General features: G+C 38.9%; 2 protein-coding genes across 2 annotated transcripts in view; both read right to left on the bottom strand.

The window, feature by feature from the left end:
• Positions 1 to 263: 263 nt before the first annotated feature.
• LOC149116263 (angiopoietin-1 receptor-like) lies at positions 264 to 4645 on the bottom strand (the record flags this gene model as incomplete). Its single annotated transcript, XM_089277462.1, has 2 exons — positions 264 to 3619; positions 4535 to 4645. Coding segments are annotated over 2 exons (174 nt in total), but the record flags the coding sequence as incomplete, so codon positions are not given.
• A 365-nt stretch (positions 4646 to 5010) lies between these two features.
• The window catches only part of LOC149116262 (ephrin type-B receptor 1-B-like), a 23024-nt gene continuing 4693 nt past the window's right edge, over positions 5011 to 23341 (bottom strand). The window contains exons 2-18 of the mRNA XM_089283613.1: positions 20744 to 21398; positions 20454 to 20501; positions 19754 to 20116; positions 18991 to 19196; positions 18752 to 18815; positions 18317 to 18419; positions 17839 to 17888; positions 17374 to 17520; positions 16883 to 16959; positions 16583 to 16688; positions 11672 to 11733; positions 11357 to 11455; positions 10491 to 10622; positions 9689 to 9841; positions 8285 to 8329; positions 7552 to 7706; positions 5011 to 6219 (exon numbers count right to left, since the gene is read on the bottom strand). Coding sequence (XP_089139739.1) covers positions 5964 to 6219; positions 7552 to 7706; positions 8285 to 8329; positions 9689 to 9841; positions 10491 to 10622; positions 11357 to 11455; positions 11672 to 11733; positions 16583 to 16688; positions 16883 to 16959; positions 17374 to 17520; positions 17839 to 17888; positions 18317 to 18419; positions 18752 to 18815; positions 18991 to 19196; positions 19754 to 20116; positions 20454 to 20501; positions 20744 to 20771 — 2094 coding nt within the window. The 5' untranslated portion in view covers positions 20772 to 21398 and the 3' untranslated portion in view covers positions 5011 to 5963. The remainder of the gene's footprint in view (positions 6220 to 7551; positions 7707 to 8284; positions 8330 to 9688; positions 9842 to 10490; positions 10623 to 11356; positions 11456 to 11671; positions 11734 to 16582; positions 16689 to 16882; positions 16960 to 17373; positions 17521 to 17838; positions 17889 to 18316; positions 18420 to 18751; positions 18816 to 18990; positions 19197 to 19753; positions 20117 to 20453; positions 20502 to 20743; positions 21399 to 23341) is intronic.

The raw sequence follows: 23341 nt of genomic DNA, 5'->3' as shown, positions 1-23341 counted from the left end.
TTTATCATTGACGGAAGTGAAGTAAAACACAGTTCTTCATTGTTGGGTTTTAAACTTCATAATTTGCCTGTTTGCGTGTGCAGTAAATGTTAGATTTCGTTCCGAGGCTCATTAACTGAGGGCAAACTTTTTTTTAAGGGTTTAAGCCTCCAATTTCGTAGAAAATGTCATGTAACCATGGAAACATGGTTTACAAGAGCTCTGTGGGGAAGGATCGACACCGACTAAGCGGAATGTGATCAAACATTCGTGTCAGGAACTGATCAGTGAGGACAATCAGGGTATCTTTATTTATTCACTGAGGGTGAGAGTAACAAGAGAGTTGTAAACAAACGACACGTGAGCTATAACAAAGTTGCTACCTTTTACTAGGTCTAAAATTTTCAGTTGTAATTTTCATAGAACCAATATACAGATTTCGTTCGAAGCCAAAAATGGAATGCTAATTCTAAAAATATCAAAAATACCTCTGCCTTTTTTCTAGAAATCTTTTGAACACATTATCCTACCCGCCTCCTACAATGTTTTTATGATTAATAAAAACCATATATCAGTATACAGCATGAGTGAGCATAATATATAGATTTAGCCAACCCTAAAAAGCGCGGAGTTGCCATAAAACACTAATCATTTTAATACTCAGCACAATAACCTTATTTCATCAAAAAGCATTTAACCAAGCCGAATGAATTGAACAAGCAAAACAAGGAAATCTCCACAAACAATATACGCAAATCACTCCATGCAAGTCTCTTTTAGCAACTGTTGTTCGCTTTTTTAAAGGAGAAGGTCACTCCAAAAAGCCTACTTCTTTTGTCTCCTCCTATAGCAAGTAAACATTCAGCTTTTCCACTGACCTAAGTTTAAGCTTCTGAAGTGCCCGCTATCCTGAAGAATTTCGTCTCGAAAAAGCGACTTCGGAGGCCTCCATTTTGAAGCTGCCTGGCAGCCAGGCCGTGTTTATGTAGCCTCATTCCGTCCGACTCGAAATTGGAGGGAAGGAGAAAAACCTGCAACTGACTTGGCATCCTTCACAAGGTCAGCAAAATCTATTTCTTCCCTAGCGATTATCTACTTCGCTATTTTAAATGCTACCATTTCGGAGTTTGGAGCATGTTTGGCTCAAAATGATGTGGCTCAAGAACAGCCATAACCTAGAGTGGAAGTTAAAAAGCTCATTCGAAGCCATTTGGACAAAATCTCTTGGACGGATTGACGTCACGAAAACGCGGCCTGGCTGCTGAATACTGTTCAAAATGGCGGCAACGATGTTCGAATTTTGGGCTTCTTTGGAGACGAATTTCACAAGAAAAACCTGCTCTTTAGAGGCTGAAACTTCGGTGAGTTGCTGAAGTTGGTGCAAGATTTTTATTAGTGTTGACAAAAAAATATACGATTTTTGGATTGACCTTCTTCTTTAAAACGCATTAATTTCTCAACATAGATTCACCGAATAAAATAATTTTTCAGAAAATTCGTTTAATATTGATTATTATTCAAGATAAAGCCAAGAAATGAATTTAGAAGCCGGACAACATGCAAAATGTCAAAGACGTGCGGTGTTCAAGTTAATTATTCACGCTGAAGCGTAACTTGAAAAACCAACCGATTTGACAATAGACGGATCGAAACACAACAATGACTGATGACAAACTTTACACGAGTCTTTCAGCCAATACCATCATGGCTATGCTGACCAATCACGTTCAAAGGACCAGACTTATAACATCATCGACTGACAAACACTATTCACGTGACTCTGAAGATGACTTCCGCTCAGGTTGTCGAAACGTCAGTCACCAACAACAGTTCTTTTCAGAACTACACTCACCCGGACGATCACTCTATACGAACTAATATCAATTGTTGCCGACAGCATTGCAGTCATAGCTTTATCTGTCCTATATGATCATCAAATTACCAGAAGTTCACCAAAAAGCATTTCACCATACCGAGAGTCTACCGAAGGAATTGAAGAAACAAAATGAGGAACTCTCCTTAAAAAATATGCAAAGAAATGCATTTAGAAGGGATTAATAAGTAGATGAGTGCTTTCCACGCAGCTGGTGAGAGTCGTAAGCAAACGTGACAAGTTTTAGAAAACACGACGGCAAGTTCTACAACAAAAAGTCGCTCACCGCAATTCGCCTCAGTCTGCGTGAATCGTCCGGGAAGAAACTTTCAACAAACGCCAATGTTGTGAAGACTGTAATGAGCCAATCTTTCGATCGATCAACGAATAAACCATTTCTCCACAGTGTTTACTAAGCATACTAAACAAGCGAACATTCTCGAGTTAATCTTCACTAGGGAAGGTTTTTTATGTCTCCCTAACCCCTGATGTTCCTCATCGGTACCTCTTGAACAGTGTGTGGACTTTTTTTTTCCCTTTTCAGGCCAAAAGAGGTAATATAAAGGACCTTCCAAAACTCGTGCACGCAAAGAGCAAGTGGCGCACGTACAGACGTTGTACGGACAAGCACGTGACAACCAAAACTTCTCGGCTCGATGGGTTACCAAATTCTCTAAGGTATGGGGCTCCGGCGGGCGGAAGCTCCGCTATTATTACATGATCTGCCTATGTATTTCGTGCACGTGACACTCGCGCGAACGACGTCTTCTATTCGAAGTTTTGTTATGTACTAAGTATAGCATTCTTTTTTATATCATAAACAGGTTAATAATACACACGAAAAAAATTACTCGATTCTGATTGGCTAAGAGCAGTGCAGTTCAAGTGTAACACCAGTGCAAATTACACATCGAAATTCTGGATTATGATTGACTGAAAGAAAACAGGAACTTTTCAAAGAAAATGATATCACGTAAAATGATGACGAACATTTTGTGCTGAAACTTTGAAAAACGTTTTCTCAAATGAGAAAAAAATGGCTTCAAGAAAGATCTTCCGGCACTTCCTCAGCGCGAATTTTTTCATGTTTATATTATTAATAAGTAATCATACGGTTTTTCTCGTTCAATCTGGAGTTAATTTGCAATTGTCAGTTTTTCAAAAAGCTGAAATTACACTCGCCGAAGCGGCTCGTGCAATTTCAGCTTTTTGAAAAACTCACTCGTGCAAATTAATTCCAAATTGAACTCGAAACCGTATGATTACCTATACGAATTAGCTACGAGTCTCCGGGATGTTCTAACTTTTACAGCGCTTAAGATAGCTGGTTGGTGAAAGTTTAGATAATGCTCTCCACTGGATAAATCACTATGTATTTAGTGCTGGGATGGCAACGTTTGTGTCGTCAACCTTTCTCCAGTGATTTACCCGTTGGATGGCGTTATCCACACTCAGAAAGGGTGCCGTTTAGGCATTATGCAATATATTCAGCCTTCTGTCCAGGAAGTAGCAAATGTTTATCATGCCAGATCGGATGAGAATTTTGCAAACAATCTGTAGTGGAAATGCTATACACGGTTTCCTTAGCAATCGATTTGATGGGTGTTACTAAACTTTTTGAATAAAATGAAACTTGTCAACACTATATTTCTTCAGTCAAATGACGTGTCTTCTCCATATAGTCACGATCCTCCGTCAATCGTTCTACGTCACCACGTCAAAATTAACATAATCCTTGTCATCATAAACTTCCAAATTCACATATGTCTGCAAATCAAAGAATAGATAGATAAAGAGATTAGACCTTCGACCTTTATGTGTCTCTGCTGATCAGTGTAACGGTTAAGGGAGTCAATGTTGCGAATTGTATTCAGTGAATTGTAGGCTCAAACTCCAAATAAACGAACTATTTAATGAACCAGCCACGTAATCCGGAAAATACAATAAACGACTAATCACAATGGCTAAAAACGGTGAAGAAGCTAGACTCAAAACTCCAAAAACAGCGACAAGGCTGGACTAAAATCTAAAACACGGCAAGAAAATACAACAAAGATGAAAGTCTGCAAAATTACGACAGCGAAGTTAAAATGTACGCGCGAGCACATTCTGAGCCACGATTGGCTAGTTAAAATCACCTGAAGTTACGCGCGCGGACAAGAACTCGTACTAAGGCGAGAGGGGTGAGTTCAGAGTTCATAAAGCTCAAAACAGTCAACAGAAGTGATGATACAATTGTATCGTTCTTCTCTGACTGCCAATGCTTCATTCTGGGCCGAAATTCGTCAGTTATTTCAAACTGTTTCGGATAGAGTGGTCGAATTTTTGTTCCTGATTCAGGCCGAAGCTTCTTATTTGTTTAACACCTAACATTGATGTGCAAATGGGCACGCAATCGTTGTTTTTGACAGGCCGCGTTAAGACTAAAGTACGTTGTTAGTGATTTGGTAGCATAATGTCACCTCAGGCCCAGTGAAAATTGGCCGCGAACATCTAGCTCGACTTTGTCTTGGTAGATATGCTTCATATTTATCCCCTCCTCTCTTACCCCCCAAAAGGAAAGGTTTATAGACACTGTGGATAAAAGCCACACAAATTGCTCAATAAGACCACAGCTTTAACAGTGAGTGTCCATTTCTGCTGCGTGTGCTACACTGACACATGTTAAAGAACTTTACAAACCTTGTGGTCATCCAGAAGTCTTCTGACCGCAAAGCATAGCCATCGGAACGTTGGTCTCTTCTGAGGTTTTTCTTCCCAAGAATCGGTCATGATGGAGCACCTGTAAAGCAGTTATGTATACACGTTATTTGTCGGCCGGAAGGTCCATATTGGGAAAAACTGCGCCCAAGGGCATGGCTTTTACCAATACGGGCCGAGCAAGGCCGGCAAATAACGTGTCTATTTTCTCTCTACGGTATTGCTTTGAAAGCAACTTTTGTGTTCAATTTTAATTAAACCCGTTGAGTTCAAATCTGGCGTACGCCTGCGTTTGACATTCGGGCAAAAAAGCCGGTAGCGTTTGCAGAGATTGTAGGGCTGATTTTAAATAAAAGTGACACAGTGTGGGGAAAAAGTACGTTTAAAAAGGTTAGTTTTCGGCCGAAAATGTCGCTTATGTGAGAAAAATAGATGCTAATGAAAAAGAAACGCACGGCTTGAAAAATCGAAAATGGCTTTATTTGCTGCTTTCTTTGACTCTTTGTAGATTTTTTACATTATACGCTGTTTTATGGTGTAACAAAAAGCTCGAAACGTTGCCAAACTTGGGAATTTCGGAGTGGTCCGTAACCAGGGTCCGGATAGGATAATCAGGACCGCTGGAGCGCGCGCGATTAACCAATCAGATTCAAGGATTTTGGACCCGGACCGCTGTGAAGCTGGAAGAAAACATAAAGTGTATTATTACGACTGCATTGCCTTTCTCTCGTTCTCTTAAGAAGGATTTGCGACCTATTTCTGGGTTGATTTCGAAAGCGTACTGAAGCAATTTTAGATGGATTTGGAAATCTCAGACTAATGGTTTTAGAGCCAACCGCATTTGGACAGAAAACACTGAGGATGAAGATGGAGTAGAATGTGCATGGTAACACTCGAACACGCTGGTTTGCAGTTTTCATTTCATTTTTCCTGGTTTTCCCATAATTATAGTTCAGTCAGTGAGACGAAACGACCCTCGCTCCTAAAACGAACTTTAACAGTGAGTGTTTAACACTGTCAGTATCAGCATTATCGCATTTCGTTTCTTTTCTTTTCTTTTGGTGCGTTTTGCATTTTTACTGATTCTTTTTCTTAAAGATTTACCACTTGTCAAATTTGTTACTGAAATTCCTCTTTGCTATTTTCTATTTACTATCTGTATTAATTTTACTATTTTGTAATGAATAAGTTTGCGATAAAAACTGAACTAAAATCCACAATAAAAATGATTTAAAAAGAGCTACTGTTTTTCAATGTTAACTAAAAAAAAAAATTTTATCTAAAAACTTTAACTTTATCAGTTGTTTGATCAAAAGAACCAAATTTAAAGTATAACAATTACACTTCTTTCGTATAATTTTTGGTTCTTATAGTAAACATTTGTTCCAATCAGCCACGTTTTCTCTCCCGTCTATTTTGCGGCTTCCTCTTCATCCATGCCCTTGTTGTGACGTTGTGAATTCATAGCCTTGATGCTCTTTTTCATTTTATTTCGATGTCCAGCCAACTTAATTCCTATTTCGTTTAAATCCCCTTCATTCAGCTGAGCGACCTTGTTGAGGGTGTTGACGCCATTAGCTTGGAATGTTTCCAAATACTTCTCCATGTTGATGTATTTTAGCCAGTCGTCCACGGACTGAAATTCTGGTAAATTGACCTCGATAGATCTGAAAGTAATAAAAACAGGTAAAATTATAAAGAAACGACTTGACTGGGCGTCGTCGTTGTTTTATTGTTGTTATTGTGTCCTTGTCGTTATAATGGCTTTGATAGTGACTGACTAGCCTGCGAACGCAGACGTATTTCCGGCTGTCGCTTGTCTCCGCCGAAAATAGGGTCCGCGAACCCGAGCCAGGAAACGATTTCTGTGAGGTAATGACTTTTGCTTCTCTTTGGCCAATCAGATTCCATGATAGAATGAAACTCGAGTGCTCCTCGCGCAGTAGTTCTGGGGCTACTTGAGCTAAACTGTGATTGGCTTAAAATTCCTGCGTCACAGAAACCGTTTCCTGGCTCGGGTTCGCAGACGTTATTTTCGGCGGAGACAAGCCACAGCCGGAAATACGTCTGCGTTCGCAGGCTAGTGACTGACATGTAATACCAGTAGGCACTGTTATTGTAACAAGAACGAATCTAATAGTGACATTTAGCACCAAGGTTTTCAGCGGAAATCTCAAACGGCAAACCGCTAGAAGTCACTTAACTAAGCGCTGCGGTCACGTTTGGAGTTCTCTACGCGGGTTTTCGACGCCGAGAAGTAGGTTTGCACGTAAGTGATTTACCTGAACATTTTTTTTTATCCCGAATTTCTGTTTATACCACGTCGTCAGTAAGAAATTTAGTAAGCCAGTAGTACATGCTTAGATATAATTTTTAGCCGATGAGTGAAAACAGGACTTTCTGTTGCCATTTGAAAATCAAACACTGCTGTTGTCTGGAAATTGAACATGGCGGCATCTTCAAGTGAAATTATTCTTTATGTTTTCGTAACTAAACTGATAGAAGTCACAAACGTCTAACGCCAAACCGGCGCCTAACCCGAAACTGCCGTTTGCTGTTTGCCGTTTACATGGAAACCTTGGCATAGTGTTAAATGTCTCTAATATTTCCAGAACCACCCTAGCTTTAGTATCTTCATTAACCGACTCAAATTGAGATCAGTACAGGGTAAATAGTTATCAAAGGAGATTTTCTAAGGGTTTTAGAAGTGCGACCTCTCTTCCAGTACGCAAGGAAAACAGTGACGAGAACAGTGAAGTGTTTTATAGTACAAATTTGGTGATTACTGTATTTTTATGTCTTTCTTTATTCATTTATTTTTTAATGCATCATGGCCGAGGTTGAAGTTGAAAGTTAAGTCTTCGTCATGGCAGTGGCCGATCAGGCCGGAGTTTATTCCGGTTTCTGATGCACCACTACTCCCCCGAGGATGGGATGCGAGTCCATCACAGGGCCACCTCCAGTATTAAATTCATATATTCATATTAAATAGTACTTACGTATCTGGGAGAGACGATGAGACATAATCCTTTAGAAGTTCTGGGGATCGAATTAGTTCATCAAAGCGACTAACGATCTCAGAAAACTTGGGTCGTTTACTTTTGTCTTTCCCCCAGCAATCCAACATCAAGGAATACAGAACTTTCGGGCAGCCCTTGCGATAGGAAATAACCAAGCAAATTAATTAGTTAATTCATAGACCGGAATTGAAGTACATAAAAGTAGTTATACAAAACTTACAAGAAATCATCAGTCCAAAATCTGATATAATTGGACGCATAAAGTAGGGATACATGGGCCATTGGAAGAAACCTCTTTTTTTGTGGTGGATTTTCATTAATTTGTGGTGGATTACATCGACGTCGATAACGTCAGGATCGAGGTGTGGTTCATGAATAGAATAAGCTAAATTTGTACAGCAAATTATTCAGGGACACTTTTAAGGATAGATTGCCTGGTGTAACTCATCCAAATCAGCAGTCCTTAGATTTTTGCTTTCAGTTATTTCTATATTGGAAGCAAACATGTAGCCCTTTTGCAACCAAAAAAAAAAAACGATAACTTCAACACTAGCAGCACTTCATATGCGATGCGTGAAATTTAAAATTTTAGAAAAAGCAAGACAGTGGAGGTACAGTAGTGCCCTTTCTACACGTCCCTGACTAACTTCAGCTTTTACACACCCATCAAATGTTAAAAATTGCAAAACAAACGTTAACCAATTTTCCGCACCTGAGGAGACTGCAATCTGTATCCAGCTTTTACTCTGTTGATAACCTGTTTAAAAAACACGATAAACGAGTTAAAGAAGCTACGCATCTTGGAAAGTATAGCCTAAAATTTTTATGTTTGGAATCCGTGGTAATCCTTAACCATCCTTGTTCCTCGAGCTGTATTGTTAATTATTATATTATAATCTCTTTATAATCTCTTTAAACTACCATATTTTCAGGTTCCCTTCAATTTAAAAGTACTTTTGTACGTGCCCAAAATAACTCAAAATGCCGTGACTGAGTTTCTTTCAAAGACTTCAAAGCGCTATTTAAGCTTTTAAATAGTCTGGTCCTTATTGATTACTAACTACTTATTAACCGAGAATTAGGTTTTTACGGGAAAATCTCAGACCGAGACCTTGCCGTATTGACCGAGCGACCGGCAAGGTTTGAGATTTTCCGAGCTTTGAGATCCTCTCGTAAAGACTGAACGATCAACGTTAATAAGTAGTTTATTATATGGCTTTTTGCTTGGTTCAGTTTTTGCAGACCCGTAATCGGCCCGTTGGCATTACGGGAGAATAATACCCTAGTATTAGCCAATCAGAGCGTGTTATATCGGCTACAAACGCAAGTCATATAATTAATTTCTGTACTGACCATAGCCTTCGTAAACACACAGCACCTTGTTCCAGTGAAACCAAGATAGGAGACATTATTTCAAGTTAAAGCTGTGACGTTTCATTAATACTTGAGTATGTTAAAGTGTCGAATCGACTATAGCAGAACTCTAGAATTACGTATTGCTCTGTCTACAGCAAAGACTTTAAAACCAACATGGGTAACGGATTAATATGTAGTAACTTATCTTCTCGCGCTCATTGAAATGGGAAGGAATACGTTTCTAAATAGTCCGAGTTTTATACTGTTAACCAACAACTACAGTGAATAAGTCACTAAGTAAGTGGCCAGTCAGTCAGTCAGTCAGTCAGTCAGTCAGTTAGTCAGTCAGTCAGGCAGTCAGTCAGTCAGTCAGTCAGTCAGTCAGTCAGTCGGTTAGTCAGTCAGTCAGTCAGTCAGTCAACCAGTCATCAGTCAGTCCATAAGCGTATTGTTATTCTCTGTTTGTCAGTAGCATTGTAATGTTTCGAAACAAATGGAAGCGTTTTAAAAACCCGTTGCCCAGATTTCTCTTGTTGCCCCAAAACACCGACTTGCCCAAATTGTGGGGGAGGGGGGGGGGCGGGGGAGGGGGAGAGGGCTGCAGCACCCCAAGCCCCTCCGGGCGTAGAGCTATGATCATGAGTTAGTCACTCAGCTGGAGAGTCCGTCAACCAGTCAGTCAGTCAGTGAACCAGTCATCAGTCAGTCACTCAGCTAGAGAGTCAGTCAACCAGTCAGCCAGCCTGTCAGACAGTCAGACGGTCGCCGGGCCAGTCCATTCTCCGTAAGGTCTATCACAGAAAGTCATGATCTCCCAGAGCAAAACACCAAAACTCCACACGTCACTAGCAGAGCTGAACGTTCGATGTTTAAGCGCCTCGGGTGCGGTCCAACGAACTGGAATTTTACCTCCCTTTGGGGTAATCAAAAGAAACACGATTTAATGTTAAGATACGAAATACAGTATTTACCAAGGAACGTGCAAGAAAAACAACGAAAGCAAGAAACAGTTACTGTTCGGGTTTCAGAAAGGCTTATACAAGTCAATCCCACAGAAAGGCAGTTTAAAGGTCATTACTCTTGACAGAATCAGGCATTATACTGTTAGTTAGTTGTCTCATTTTCTTATGTGCGTAATTTATGCAACAGAAAATCTTTAAAGCTTCTTTTAAACTATTAAAGCGGCCACGACGAAGAAGCTTGATGATCTCATTAACACCCCATGTTTCCTTTTTTTTCTTCTTTTTCTTTTTAGGCAGTTGATGTAGGGTCTTCTCGAGGTGTGCCACTGCATTACAACAATCCAATACAGATATTACTAGAATAATTACAAGAAAATATATGGAAGATCATACATCTGAACTGCGGAGGAAGATTATGATGAACGCGTGATTGATAATAGCAGTTATATATATACACACAACTTGAGCCGTTGTGAAATCATAGCCTGAAAAAAATGCAGGCTTGAACGGGATTCGAACCATGACCTCTGCAATACCGCTGCAGTGCTCTACCAACTGAACTATCTAACCAACTCGGTTTCGCTGTTTTGATTGAAAAACTTGAGCATGTTCCTCAGTCTCGTAATCCAGTGGCTCTTGATCGTCTTTAGCATGTAACTCTCTTGAAAGACCAAAATCAGACACCTTGCACAGCATGTTTTCACCAACAAGCACATTACGAGCTGCGAGATCCTAAACCACAGGAAACATTTAAAACAGTTTAGTGAGTTTAATTGATAAATTAGGTTTGGATTAAACTTTGACTAAGGGATATCAACATTAATTTGCCCAACTATGTCACCATGCTATGTACATAATACAACGATTGCGCTCCCCCCCCCCCCCCCTCCTCCTCCCCCGCCCATCGCCTGTTAATTTTGTTTTTCTGATATGCGCAATACAGACTTAACCTTTTATCAAGTATTAAAACAATCCAGTCTGCCTTGGAGACTCACGAAATCCTTCAAGGCACTCAGATAATGAGTGCAACTTTTTCGTGATGTAAAAATGGTGATAATATTGAAAGAGGCTCCCTGACAATTTTACGTCTGTGTCAGTTCAAATGGCCCATCAGGCAGTTTATCCCAGTTTCCGTAGCATGGAGCGACTAGGAGTATTTCTACTATCCCCTGGGGTGTAAGTCCCTTGGGGATGTTGGTCCATTGCAGGGCTACCCCCAACATTAAATTAACCGGTACCCATTTACACACTTGTGTGGGGAGAGGCATTGTAAGAATAAACTGTCTTGCGCAAGAACACATCGCAATGACCTCGGCCAGGACTGGAACCAGGAACGCTCGATCAAACACCAACGCGCTTACCATTAGGCCACCGCACCGCCCATTCCATGAGTACTAGCAATTTAGCTAAGTCGATCGTAGGACTGATAGTTATTAGTACACTATCTTTACCATGTATATACTTACCCGATGAATAAAGTTCATATCGGAAAGATACACCATTCCACAGGCCACGCCCCTAGCCATTCCTATCAACTGAAGGCTCGTCAACTGTCCTTTACGTTTCTACAAAGAAGAAATTCGACTTTTCTATTAGTTCATTTATTAGTCCCTTTGAGGTCTTCCAGAGGAGACGTAAGTCTAATCTTATTTACTTCTTTTTAACTGTTTAAAGTTCCATCTCACCCAAACAAAGAGGATTGGACTTTCCGGGAATTTATGTGATGCAACAAAAATACCCAGCAAAAACACAAACATGGGAAAGATCTTCAGTAAATGTACCTGTAAGAAGTGATCTAATGAACCACTCTCCAGGAATTCTGTGAGAATCATCATCGGCCTGCCTACAAATGCAAATTGATTATAAACTGATTAAATAAATAAATGAATAAATAAATAAATAAATAAATAGAGCGGTTTTCAATTGAATGTCGTAAAACCAAAACCAAACCAATTACTTACCAATTAGACTACTCAGCCAATCTGAAATCGTAGTAAAACCAAAACCAAAACCAAAACCAAAGTAATTGTCTAATTACTTTCGACACTCAAATGAAAACCGCTCTAAATAAATAAATAAATAAATAATTAAGAGTGCCTGCCTGTAAAAATCAGACAAATTCTTAATTTCGCGGTAAGGGTCGAAAATTCGATTTCGCTCATATTCTTATGGTAGATAGGCTAGGGCATGACAAAAGCCACTGGATATTTTTTTTTTTGGCAAAATATCCCTTTATTTCAAAGAAATATGCAAATTACCAAATTCCGTTAAAATCGTCATTTGACGCACCATTTTATTAAACAAGTTTGAGAGCCTCGCATGCAAAACCACATAGTTCTTCCGTCTTTAAAACACTCAAATATTTTTGTGCAATGTTTAAATGTGTACTGGGTTGGTTTTAGGGAATGTTGCGTTGTCTTTTTGAGTGCAAAATAATTAAATTTCGAAGACATGTATTTCATTCACTTAAAAGTACTTCGTGAATATAATTGATTTTCACCATGTGCGAAACCTCCAAATGGATTAAGCTTCTGGTGGTTGAATTGCAGGAGGATGATCTACAGATTCCTGAAAAAATTTCTTTGGGCAAATGATTGTGAGCGACGCGAGAGCTTTTCAAAGTACGTCAAAAATGCAAATATTTGACCATTCCCTCGTCAAATTTCAATATACGGGTTAGACGTATATTTTAGCATGCGCCGCATGACTTGACCAATGTTAACTTGAAATAGACACAGAGCTGATAATTTCGAAATGTTCTAACCTCATTTGCTGTGAAAGGCAGGTCCAAAGCCGATTTGACGTGTTTCTCTCACCATTTGTCGCACATAAAGCAGAAGTTTGCTATTGTTTACATAACGTCCGATGTACATGGCCAACTGTCAACTTATTTAATGGTCGAATACCATGAATCTGTGACCCTCTTTCGACACATATGATGACCACTGCATCTAAGTCAAAAACGGCTGAGTCATTTGTAGATAGTTGCTTGCTTTGCACTACACAAAAATATTACGTTTCATCATCATGGTTTGATGGCTTGAATCCTTGCTTGCAGCGGTTCCTTGTTCGTCACGCAATGCTGTCATCCCATTTTAGGGGGTAGGGGTAGGACAATTTCTATCCTAATACATAAGGCTCCATAAGGCTGGGAACCACTGGGAGCACACAATCGCGTTGACTAGGAAGATATTAAATTAAGAAATGAGAAGAATGAATAGTTTACCATTGCCCCTGTTGTCATCTTTTACTCGACCACCGCTACCTACACGCCCTGCGTAATACTGTAACGCTAACCTCATACCTACAATCCTCGACAAAAGTCCTTGGCACACCTGGATCAGATAACACGAAAATGCATTGACAAGGTATTTTGGGGGCAATACCTAATCACATCATTAGAATAGGGAACCCCCTCCCCCCCCCCCCGCCCCCGACAATGTTGTAAGCGGGCAATGACGACTTCATCACAATAAACAACATTAAATTGGGGGGACGGGGACGAACTGATAAATTGCCCTGACAGATATTGCAAAAGTGGCAAGGTGTGCCAACACTTTTGTCGGAGATTGTAGGTCTTTTCGCGCTGTGCAATTATTTTTGGTTTACATGTAATACAGTGGGCTACCCCCGGGGAAATGGGTGGTGACCGCTTAATGGGGCTAGCCGCTTAAATAGAGGTTGGTGTACCTTGAATATTTAATTTTTCACTATCGGGTTATAAATTTCTTGGTGAACATGGAGTAAATTCAAGGCAATCATGATAGACGTGTATTTGAATTATTACTCGTCATGCACCTTCAATTTCAGACTCTTATCTGCCATCGCCCTTTCCAAAACAAAGTTTTTAAATTTTGGGTGGCCGCTTAATAGGGGTAAAGACAATAATGAAACCCTTATCGGAACGACCAAATGGTGGCCGCGGAGGTAACCGGCCAATAAGTGTTTTATTTACAATATTTTACTGACAATAATTTTTGGACTGTATTGACAACAGTCCTCTATTTTCTGTTACAAACATACCAATGCCTCACCACGAGGCAAACAAAATACGCCAAATAAAATGGCATAGCCAGGGCTATTTACTCACGTAATTACTAATTAAATTTAGTCTTTTTTTTTCTCACGAATTAGACACGTTGTGATTTCCTATTTTTATTTCAGTTAGTTCTTGCTTCATTGATCTATGATTTGTTTCATGGCGATTTTTTTAAAATTCTAGTGAGTACAGGCACTAGCTTTATCAGCTGTTGTCTGAAACATCAAAACGTACAACAAACGTGATTTGGACCAAGGCCAAGTACACTATAGAAAACGATTATGTAAATATACACATATTATCATATATATGAACAACAAGATGAACAATGATTAAATTGTTTCATTTATCCTGAGAGTGCTCTATACAAAATAGATCAAAATGTGCAGCACATGCCGTGACAGCATTGCGTGACGAACAAATAACGGCTGTAAGATTGCGCTGCGCCGACGGGCTTATCAGCAATCGATCAAACGTATTATTTTGGCGCAGTGCAAAGCAAGCAACTATCTACAAATGACTCAGCCGTTTTTGACTTAGATGCAGTGATGTTCATATGCGCAGAAAGATGGTCACAGATTCCTGGTATTCGACCAATAATAGGTTGACAGTTGGCGATGTACATCGGACGTTAACCTTGTGTAAACAAAAGCAAACTTCTGCTTTATGTGCGACAAATGGTGAGAGAAACACGTCAAATCGGCTTTGGACCTGCCTTTTACAGCAAATGAGGTTAGAACATTTCGAAATTATCAGCTCTGTGTCTATTTCAACTTATTATAGGTCAAGTCATGCGGCGCATGCTAAAATATACGTCTAACCCGTATATTGAAATTTGACGACGGATGGTCAAATATTTGGTTCCCAGCCTTATGGAGCCTTATGTATTAGGATAGAAATTGTCCTACCCCTACCCCCTAAAATGGGATGACAGCATTGCGTGACGAACAAGGAACCGCTGCAAGCAAGGATTCAAGCCATCAAACCATGATGATGAAACGTAATATTTTTGTGTAGTGCAAAGCAAGCAACTATCTACAAATGACTCAGCCGTTTTTGACTTAGATGCAGTGGTCATCATATGTGTCGAAAGAGGGTCACAGATTCATGGTATTCGACCATTAAATAAGTTGACAGTTGGCCATGTACATCGGACGTTATGTAAACAATAGCAAACTTCTGCTTTATGTGCGACAAATGGTGAGAGAAACACGTCAAATCGGCTTTGGACCTGCCTTTTACAGCAAATGAGGTTAGAACATTTCGAAATTATCAGCTCTGTGTCTATTTCAAGTTAACATTGGTCAAGTCATGCGGCGCATGCTAAAATATACGTCTAACCCGTATATTGAAATTTGACGAGGGAATGGTCAAATATTTGCATTTTTGACGTACTTTGAAAAGCTCTCGCGTCGCTCACAATCATTTGCCCAAAGAAATTTTTACAGGAATCTGTAGATCATCCTTCTGCGATTCAACCACCAGAAGCTTAATCCATTTGGAGGTTTCGCACATGGTGAAAATTAATTATATACACGAAGTACTTTTAAGTGAATGAAATACATGTCTTCGAAATTTAATTATTTTGCACCCAAAAAGACAACGCAACATTCCCTAAAACCAACCCAGTACACATTTAAACATTGCACAAAAATATTTGAGTGTTTTAAAGACGGAAGAACTATGTGGTTTTACATGCGAGGCTCTCAAACTTATTTAATAAAATGGTGCGTCAAATGACGATTTTAACGGAATTTGGTAATTTCCATATTTCTTTGAAATAAAAGGATATTTTGCCAAAAAAACTATCCAGTAGTTTTTGTCATGCCCTAGCCTATCTACCATGAAAATATGAGCGAAATCGAATTTTCGACCCTTGCCGAGTTATTTTCCATTTTTATGGACAGGGACTCTTAAATAAATAAATAAATAAATAATAAAGTTAATCAAGAAAAGATCAAGGTATGATCTCTTGAAGTAATTTGATTTATCGATTATTTAAAAGTTTGATTGATCCATTCATTGACTGGTTGACTGACCGCTTGATTGGTTGGTTGGTTGGTTGGTTGGTTGGTTGGTTGGTTGGTTGGTTGGTTGGTTGGTTGGTTGGTTGATTCACTGATTCACTGATTCACTGACTGACTGACTGACTGACTGACTGATCGATCGATCGAATGATTGATTGATTGATTGAATGATTGAACGACTGATTGATGGACTGACGGACAGACGGATTGACTTGACCTATTTCTTCACTTGCGGATTGGGCCTGAGAAGAAGCTAAAGAGGACAGGATAGCCCGTTGGCAGAGAGACTGCAGCCAAGTTCTCAACTTGGAGAACGGACAAATGAGGATGATTCATCTGTGACATTTTGACATGCATAACAAAAGAAGAGAGGGAGGGGTGGGAAATTGCAGCAGGTTTCATTTTCCTTGAATTATAAGAACATACAGGTGATACATAGTTGATACATATTATGAACCTAGTAAATGGCCCAACTCACCATGACTCTATAGCTCACCGGTTAGAGCACCCGGTCGGCATCTGGGAGGTCATCATTTCGAATTGATGTTGGGACTCAGATTCTTACGTTGTTTCACGCTCCCGATGTTTTAAAAATTTACATCTTTCTCTCTCTATATACCACTTACTTTGTGTAACAACTCCTATGAGTCCGATAACATTTGGATGGTCAAACTGACACATGATGGATGCTTCTGACAAGAAGTCCTTTTGGTTTTTCTCGCTGGAACCGGGCTGGAATGAAAGAGAACACCAGCGTTGTAACATCAGTTTAACTTGTATTGTTTTTTACATATATTCTTACGAGCCTTGTTTTGAGTACAGGAATAATCTTTTGCACTTTAGTTGTTTGAGTGTTTAACAACTCAGCTTTTAGTTTTGCTACAAAATTCTACCAAAGGATTAAAGCAGCAAAAAGATCAACTTGCCCTCAAGACTTTGACAGCGACAATCTTCTTGCCTTCTCGAGTCTTAAGTATGCCTTTGTACACGTCTGCAAACTCTCCTGAAATACAAAACATGAGGATAAGCAATCGAAACAGGGACGGGCAAAATAACTGAGATACCTGGCTATGGCTCGAACCCGGAGAGCGCAATCCGGAGACTAGCGCACTAACCATGAGGCCATTACGCCTCCTTCGCCATTATGTGGACGACCCAGTAATGGCTTATAGTGTATAACAGCTCAGCCAATCAGGCTGCAGCATTTGCATTAGTGTACTAGTAAAATAGGCCAATTTCGATAAATTAGAATTCTAACTTGGCTCGGAGGCTTGGTGGAATAAAACAAAACAAATCACACCGAAGTCGAGGAATGAATAATTTAAAATTTATTTTGTTTTATTTCCTCATGCCTCGGATCCAAGTTAGCATTTTATTATATCGAAATTGGCCTATTGTATTAAGGAGTAATATCTACCTTGTCCAATCATTCCCTCTAGTTTAGTGTCACTTCTGTCGAGTTCATTCGTAAACTTCGATATCAGTTCCATTAAATCCAGATAGTTTCCAGGGTCGATATACTGGTTTCGCTGATCCATGGGATTCGTAGTTTGTAATTCACTTCCTTTAAACAAAATATTGCAGGCAATATTGACGTTTACTAAGAGTTACAACACTTGTATGCAGTTTCGTTGACAATGCTCATCTACTGCTCATATTGTTATCTCGAGCGAATGTGTTCGGAGTGGAAGGAAATTAATTAATGTAACTTAACTGGAGAAAGCTTCCAGAAAGTCTTCTTATTTTCCTTAATGGCAACATCTCGTTTTATACAGTGAGGCAAATTTATACATTAATAGTCGATTCTTTAGCACCTAACACGGGTTAACCGGTACAGACGTCTCAATTGCGTTATATAGAATATGGACGTTTTTGAACCTACCTATTTCAATGCTTTTCATATAGGCTCTCTCTACACTCTTTCGCCCTTTCCTAGTAGTATACACATTGAAGCATTAAGTTGACACATAGATATAAGTTAGTCTCATTTATTTGGATAAGCAACGATAATTGATTGGTGGTTAGAGAGGTAGGTTGGTTGGTTAAGGTAGATAAGTGGGTGGGTGGGTAGGTAAGCACGCAGGTTGGTAGGTAAGTTGGTTGGTTAAGGTAGATGAGTGAGTGCGTAGGTAGGTAGACAGGTAGGTATGGTAGGAAGGTAAGTAAGTGAGTAGGAAGGTAGATACGTTAGGTAGATACGTTTCATCTACGTAGATACGTTAGGTAATTAGATAGGTAAGTTAATAGGTAGATTGATGTATTACGAGGGGAGGTGGACCAGTAGATGTCTCGACCTGAACTTTAATCAATCAATTTAATGACTGGAACAAATCCACAAGGTAATTATTTAAGAGACCCACCTTCTGCGGAGAATAATAATGACAACAAGTATTATTAAAAGAATTAACGCCAGTCCTCCGCCTCCTGCACTGAATGCAATTATCTCAAACGCCTTCGATCCATCTGTGGTAATATAACAGACAGAAATAATTAAGTATTAATCACAGGTCATCAATCGTGCGATAAAAGGTATATCAACCCTAATCAGCCAATAAGTCAAGCTGAAGTCAAAGTCCACGTCAAGATCCATGGCAATCTTTAATAAAGCTTTCTGACTTTGAAGTGCGATATCTGTGGCATTTCTAAGACTTTTCACTTTAGGTGAATTGTTTTTGTTCTAGTTTCAACGAGACTAGAGGGAAAAATGACAAACGTGAAATCGTTTACAAGAAAGAGCAGGAATAATTATGTTAATCTTATCTTGATAATTATTTTAAAATTTTCAACAAACGAACCAGTTCTAAGTGTAAAGGTCTTTGTCCCAGCAGGTCCTTTACCGATGTTATTCACTGCAAATACCTGAGGAAAAAAAAGACCAATGCGCTTTAATTTGCTTCAATGGTTTGTTTGTTTGTTTGTTTGTTTGTTTTTGCCTGCTTGTCTGCTTGCTTTCATAGCATAAAACTTCAAGATAATATCTACTTGCTGGCGTGTTAAACGGCTTAACCAAACTACGAATTCAAATTTTACCTACCTGGAATTCATAAGTTTTTCCCTCCATTAGATTTTCAAAGTGCAATTGAGTTTCCTGAGTAGTTCTTGACTTGATATCTGAAGAATCATCCTCTCTTACGTATGTCACGTGATAATCTTTAATGACGCCATTCTTTTCTTCTAAAATCCATGACACAATAACGGCATCTTCCGGTTGTGCAACCGATACTTCTGGTTTTCCAGGAGCTATAATATGTAAAATAAACCAATCAAGAACATCAAGTTCAAAGCGTGATCTCTAAAACCATGGCCACAGCAAATTATTGCAGCACGTTACTCAAAACTGATTTGCTTCCGATTGGTCGAGAGCAGCACAATCAATGCAAAATCGTAAGCTATATACCGAAGAAATTTCTTTGGTGACCAAGCGTAACGTATTTTATAATTTTAAAGCCGGATCCCAAACAAACGCCGATTTCACAAATGCACCTTTACATGCACTAGCTTTTATTTGGAGAAGGCCTTGTTGAGTACATTTCGTCACTGAATCAACAGACGTAACAGACACAGGTTTAATTTTTATTTCTCACTAAACGATGATGCTGTCATGTTGCATACATGTACATTTGCGGTGAAACGGCTCCGTGGTATATCTTAATAAGTTCTTGGCCTTGAGAAACGTTTGGATTGAACCAAAGCAAATCAGATTAATAGCAATCATCTATGTTAGATGATTTGCAGAGGAGATGAAAATTATTTTACAACGTATTGAAAATTTTCCAAAAAAAAAATCAAACACTTACTTGATCCATTAGTCCTTACGGAGATTGCCGCAAAGTTTCCTTCAACTCCATGTCTTCGTTTCGCCACTTCACTCACTCTGTTTTTAGCGTAGATTTTAAAAGTGTAATTCACAAATGACGAAAGGTTTGTTATCATCACCTCTTTCATGTCTAAATCTTCCTTATATGGTAAGTAAGTGACATCATTTCCGCAATCTTTATCAACACACTCGTTGTCGTCATCATTGTCACACGGCTTACGACAATCGACGTCATAGTACACATGAGTCCGGTCACCGGTTATAGCGGGTGGCAGCCATCTTAACTCCACTACACTTTGGTTAACGAATGCAAGGGTAATGTTCCTCGGGACTGTTGGCAGAACTTAAAACAAGAAAATTCACACATTTATTAGCTAGTATTTCACCGTGCAAATGAGTAAGCAAATAAGGCATGCCAAAATTACCTCGCTGCTTCAAATCTACTTTATGAAGAAAGACTATGCAATGGTGTTTTTAATTGATAGAATAAGCTAACTGATTTCCTAAGTTCACAAATTTAAGACAATCCCAGATGCATTCTCGAGACTGCAAACACTAGATCCAACGGAACCCGATTAATTGATGAATACAGTGTAATACGTTCTAGAATTAAGCCTGTTGAATAGTATGAGATGTCCCATTCATGATGTATCACAGATTTATTTTGTAGTATTTCTTACCTGTACAATTAAGACCTGTCTGGTCGTTGTATGTTCCATTTGGACAAGCTAAAACAAGAATGCACCAACTGAGATGAGAATAGCAGAAAGGGAAATAAAATCTATTGTTCAGCATTTAACTTGTTGATCCAACAACCTTTCAATGATTGCTGCCAGTTACAAGTCCACTGCAGTGTTTTCAGTGCATTTCAAAATAGAGCCATCCAAGAAAATAAAAGGTAATATATGTGACGCAATAGTCAATTTCATGTACATTTTCAGGCTGAGTAGGGTAAATGCAACAACATTACCTTTGCATATCCCGTCATTATTCTGCATATCTTCCTTACAAATACATCTTCCTTCAAGTCCAGTGGTGTTCCACTCGCCATTACTCTCACAGTGAACGTACAAACGGCCAGATACTTGAACAGTATCTTCATCACAGTTTCCTTCAACTCGAGTGGGTTCAGAATCATTTGCTGGCGCTACAGTCGTTGGCAGTGACACCAAACTGTTACTGAGTGTTTCATCTGGGCAAACGTTATAAGTGACTTTAACAGAGAACAGAGTACTACAGGCTCAATAATTACGGAATGCTAAAATAATGTGTTTTCCTTTAACAAGGACGCTTATTGTTTTACCGGTAGTCTGATTAATTTCTGCTATTTTTTTATACGCCACTGAATTACTGAGAGGGTCAGGATAGAGATCCGAGTCTGTAATAAACTGGTCTGATTGGTGTACGTATAAGTCAAAAACATTCACGCAGTAATGTCCTCCATTTTTGGGGAAGGTAGAACAACCTCTGATGCTGTACTGGACAGTGATATCGATCCTGTTAGCTTCACCGACTACGATTTGATCACTTAATAGTCAATTGTTTGGCTGAGGATCAGACTGTTTTAAGTCAACATCACATGCACTATATTTTGGAGGGCTGTTGAAAGTAGTCAGTCTTTGCCACTGAAAAAGAAAACAGCAAAAATTAACAAACAATCAATCAGCCAATAAAAACAGAAAATGAAATACTTGTCATAGCATTTACCTATGTAGTAAAACCCAAATGATTTTTTTCACAGTTTGCCTTAACCATTCAGCAGAAGGTTGATTATAAGCGCTTGTGGAACAGTGAGGCAAGGCGGTTTACCGCTATAGGAAGCGATTGGAAATAAAGGGAAAGGCATTTATTTAAAAGGTTGAGACAGCATAAAGCAATCGTAATTTTTAAGAAGATTGCGACATTTTTTAATTTATAAGACATGTTTCGATGTTACTAACATCATCGTCAGATGCAGAATATTTGAAAAACCGTAAGGACTATATAACAACTAGGCGAAACATTAGATAGGAGAAAGAGCCGAGTTGGCTATATTTATCTCACATCCAACAAGCGCGAATGGAACAATTGTTTTATTAAAACAACCTCAAAATATAGACAATTGATATAAAATAAAAATAAGAACGACCCCGAAAAATTACGCGTACGTTTACCACATTTGTAGAGCATGATATAAATGCTCATATACCAGAGATGACAAAGCTAATGGAACTCTTGAATTGCATTATCCAATGATCCAAATTTTGACATTAAAGGACATAATGCTAAAGGTTAACTTTCAAACTTATCCCTAATACCCAGTCGACCGTTTCACATCCCAATGCCAGTCGTGTTTGTCTGTATTTTCTAGTTCCCTTTGAATTGCTGACACCAAAGCTACAAACGCCAAGGTGGGTAAACAAGCAGTCCAAATATGCTGCATGTTGATCACTCATAACTAAAAAATGAGAAGATGAATAATTTTAACTTTGGAGACGGTTGCTTTAACCAAAATCAAAAGTCCACATACCAGTTGTTCAAAGGGTTAACAACGCTATCCACCGGAGAAATCACTATCACAGGAAAGTGTAGTTTGTTCTGCTAACATTTATCCACGATGTATCCGGTGATAGCGTTAGTCACCCTGGGTTGTAAATATCGCTAGATAATGCCTTAACTCTCAAACTGTCACTATCTTTTTTGATAGGAGGTCACCGGCCTGTGATCGTAAAAAGGAAATTATCATTATCGTTGTACATTGTACAATCACTATACCATCATGATTATTGTTGAAAACGGCGTTGACGTTAGTGTAAATGAGAAAGTAAAAAGGAATTCAACTGTCTTGAAAAACCCAAGCAATATCCCTAGCTGAAATATTTAATCAATCTATTCTTTCTGGGATCTACCCAGCAAAATTTAAGCTCGCTAAGATTGTTCCAGTCTTTAAAATGATACTCTTCCTGAAAACTATCGACCTATCTAATTGTTGTCGACTTATAATCAAATATTTCAAAAGTTTATATATAACCGACTTCTTAAATTTATTGACAAAAATAACATACTTTAATATACTTTATAACTTCCAATATGGGGTTTGAAGCAAACAAACCACACAACATGCAATACTAGATATTCTTAACACTGTATACGGCAATATGGACAGCAGAAAGTATACATGTGGTATCTTAATTGATCTTAAAAAGGCGCTTGACACAGTTAACCGTAGCATCCTATTAGCTAAACTTGAAAATTATGCTATAAGAGCAATATTGGTGCTTGGGGTTACCGCCAAAAAACACAGTTCAAACGATTGCTGGTCTTATAAAAACGTACATTGCGCTTGATTCTCTTTCGGAACACCTGAGAACATGAAATTCTTTCATTTCTTAAAGCCAAGTGCTTTCCAAAGTCATTCTTAGTTTTCCAGCATTTGTGCTACTTGATGTATGAAATCAATACACAAAATAGCCCAATAAACCTCCTGAATCAACTTCTTAAAACCAGTACAATACGTAACTCTAAGACCAGATCATGATCCGAGATAATATAAAGAAACTTTCTCCTTGATGTGTTAAAACGTGAATAT

Source organism: Orbicella faveolata, unplaced genomic scaffold (genome assembly GCF_042242905.1).
Source record: "Orbicella faveolata isolate gen_17 unplaced genomic scaffold, um_ofav_v1 contig_12, whole genome shotgun sequence".
Classification (NCBI taxonomy): Eukaryota; Metazoa; Cnidaria; class Anthozoa; order Scleractinia; family Merulinidae; genus Orbicella; species Orbicella faveolata.
The sequence above is the reverse complement of the archived record's forward strand: the minus strand, read 5'-3'. Positions and strand labels throughout refer to the sequence as shown.